This window comes from Anolis carolinensis, chromosome 2 (genome assembly GCF_035594765.1).
Source record: "Anolis carolinensis isolate JA03-04 chromosome 2, rAnoCar3.1.pri, whole genome shotgun sequence".
NCBI lineage: Eukaryota > Metazoa > Chordata > Lepidosauria > Squamata > Dactyloidae > Anolis > Anolis carolinensis.
The window spans coordinates 84,001,824-84,004,249 of record NC_085842.1 but is presented as its reverse complement, the minus strand read 5'-3'; the positions used below and the strand labels follow the sequence as shown (position 1 = coordinate 84,004,249).

General features: G+C 40.3%; 1 protein-coding gene across 1 annotated transcript; it reads right to left on the bottom strand.

The window, feature by feature from the left end:
* Positions 1 to 737: 737 nt before the first annotated feature.
* LOC107982345 (taste receptor type 2 member 39-like) lies at positions 738 to 2,128 on the bottom strand. Its single transcript, XM_062969365.1, has one exon. The coding sequence runs from the start codon at positions 2,126 to 2,128 to the stop codon at positions 1,223 to 1,225; it is 906 nt and encodes a 301-aa protein (XP_062825435.1). The 3' UTR covers positions 738 to 1,222.
* Between the last annotated feature and the right edge of the window lie 298 nt (positions 2,129 to 2,426).

The window sequence follows — 2,426 nt, the reverse complement described above, 5'->3', positions numbered from 1 at the left end:
GTTCAGAATGAGAACCAGCGCTATAGAAAGACTGATGAAAGCAGATTGCTGCTCTGTCCCAGATCAAGATGTGTTTATTGTATTGCTAACTGCAGACATGGCACTGCAACCCAACAATGAAACTCTGTGTTTCTCCAACCTTCCTTCACCATCTTCTAAATACTGACCCTGTTAAAAACCATTCCAATGAGACAAATAGAAAGCGGGAAAGGGGTCTGGATGGGCATAAAACAGAAGTTTCTTTTGACAGGGGCAGTGCTAAATGAGTATTGACTGCATTTTAATGTTATTTTTAGTTATTATTTTTTTCATTTTTCTGATAAGCTTGAGTCCCAAACTGCATGGAGTCAGTGCATTCCCAGTCAGGATATTTTCAGTTAACCATGATTTATTTCCTATCATCTGAAATCATTTGATGATACATTTTTGTATGATTTAATGTTCCTTGGTTGACAGACATAAAGCTACAAATTAATCTTATTATGGCATTCATATAAAACAGAATTCCATTTTAACAATAATTTGAATAGATAACATTCTGTCAAAGTTGTTGTTTACACAAAATTAAATCAAAGGTGATATGTGGAACTTTGTCTTATGCCTCCTGGAAGACTGGTGTTTGATGACAAACACATTTTGAATACATAGTTTTAACCCATTTTCCCATTTATAATTTTGCAATGAAATATAGATGTTGGCTAAAATCACATGGGTCAAATGGGGAGAGAAAATGAGGCATGTGTTAGAAAGATTTCTGACATAAGATGACACTATCATTGTATTTTCTGGATGCTGAATGTGTGTGACCCACCCAAGGTCTCCTGGTGGATTCCCAGTGTGAAGCAGAGAATTGAAATCTGGTTTTCACAGTCATAATCACTACACCACACTGGCTCCCATCATGTACATTATATTTAAAAGGTATTTTGCAGATACAGGAACCTCAGAACTGGAGAAGAGTTGAGGCAGGTGACAGAAGGATTTAATTTTTAGTTGTTGCTATGTTTCCCATTGGAATCATTGTCCCACCCCACTCTCTGATGCTAACGTTTTGAGCAAGTCTTCAGTTTCTCCCAGTTAAAATCTTCCTTCCTTTGCAAAGAACAGTGGCCAGAGTTTTACAAAAATCTGTGTCTGTACCACAGTTTTGCTCTATGTCTACCCCCACATCGGTTATTTTTTTCCCATCTAATCATTCCAGGAATATATCTTTGGGTGAACATCACACCTTGGCTCTTTGAAGCATCTGCATAGCTGCTTGCTTTAGCTTGGGGTTAACCAGCATCAAGATGGAAGCCTGGGCAGAGGGGTACACCATTCTCACCATTGCCACCAAGGTCCCGTCATCTTTTCCCAATGTCACAACAATAGACAGTGTCTGTGCTGCATAATATGATACGTAAAGGAGCAGGAGGGAGAGCACTGTCCAGGCTGCTTTGATGTGAGCTTCGGTTTGGAGATTCCTGCCATGAGAGTCTTTACCTGCAATCCGGCAGACATGCCTGCAAAGTGAGGCAACGACTAGGATGGAGCAAAGTAGAACCACAAGAAGAGGACAACCAGAACCAACAGCTAAAAAGAAGGCTTCAAAGGTATTGACTGTATGCTTCAGTGACTTCACTTCAGTTGTGTTTGTAATATTCACTGTTATGTTGCTTTTGGCTTGTCTGGAAGTAATCTGTAACACAAACAAAGAAAAAAGAAAAGAGCAGAACAGAGATCCTGCTAGAAACCTGGGTATTAGCCACAGTATCCTCAGTTTGCACCAGAGGAAGAGAAAGTGGGTGCTGTTTACTATCTTGATGCAATAGAAGAAGCATAGCCAGGCAGTGAACCAGAATCTGGACATTATGACAAAAGTAGCAAGAAGGTAGAGTCCTGGCAACAGGAAAATCTCGCTGATGCTGTAATCCCTTAAGGTGGCATTGATGTAAAATGGACTCAGCAATGCTGTGGCCCAGAAATTGGATGCAGCCAAGCTCAGAAGGAGTTGTTCATTGGAAGCAAGGCTCCTGGATTTGGTCCATTCCCTGAGTATTACTGCAGCTATAAAGCCATTGGAGAGGAATCCACTGAGAGCAAAGACAACTGCAGCTACCGCAAAGGCAATGGTTGCGGGAGAGAACATATCTCCTGCTTGCCTTCAGTCCTGGCTATAAAAGTGGCTTCCAGTCAGTAGAAATTGTGTTGAGCTGAAATGGAAATTTCAGGTCCCAGTTCTGTGATGTCCTTTAAAATCCCTTGGAATCATGCTAATGAACCTATAATCAAACTATGCAAAATGAACTCTTTGGTCTGGTAACTCTTTTTCATAACACATGATTCTGGAACAGGGTGTAAGCAAAGAGCTGTCTCATGATTTTTTTAAAAAAAATCAGGACTGGGCAACAATTACAGTTTGACATAAACAATCCTCCAAATAATCA

Bases quoted from the DNA above. Each gene is read 5' to 3' on its own strand.
- LOC107982345 (XM_062969365.1), bottom strand. From the start codon at position 2,128: ATGTTCTCTCCCGCAACCATTGCCTTTGCGGTAGCTGCAGTTGTCTTT.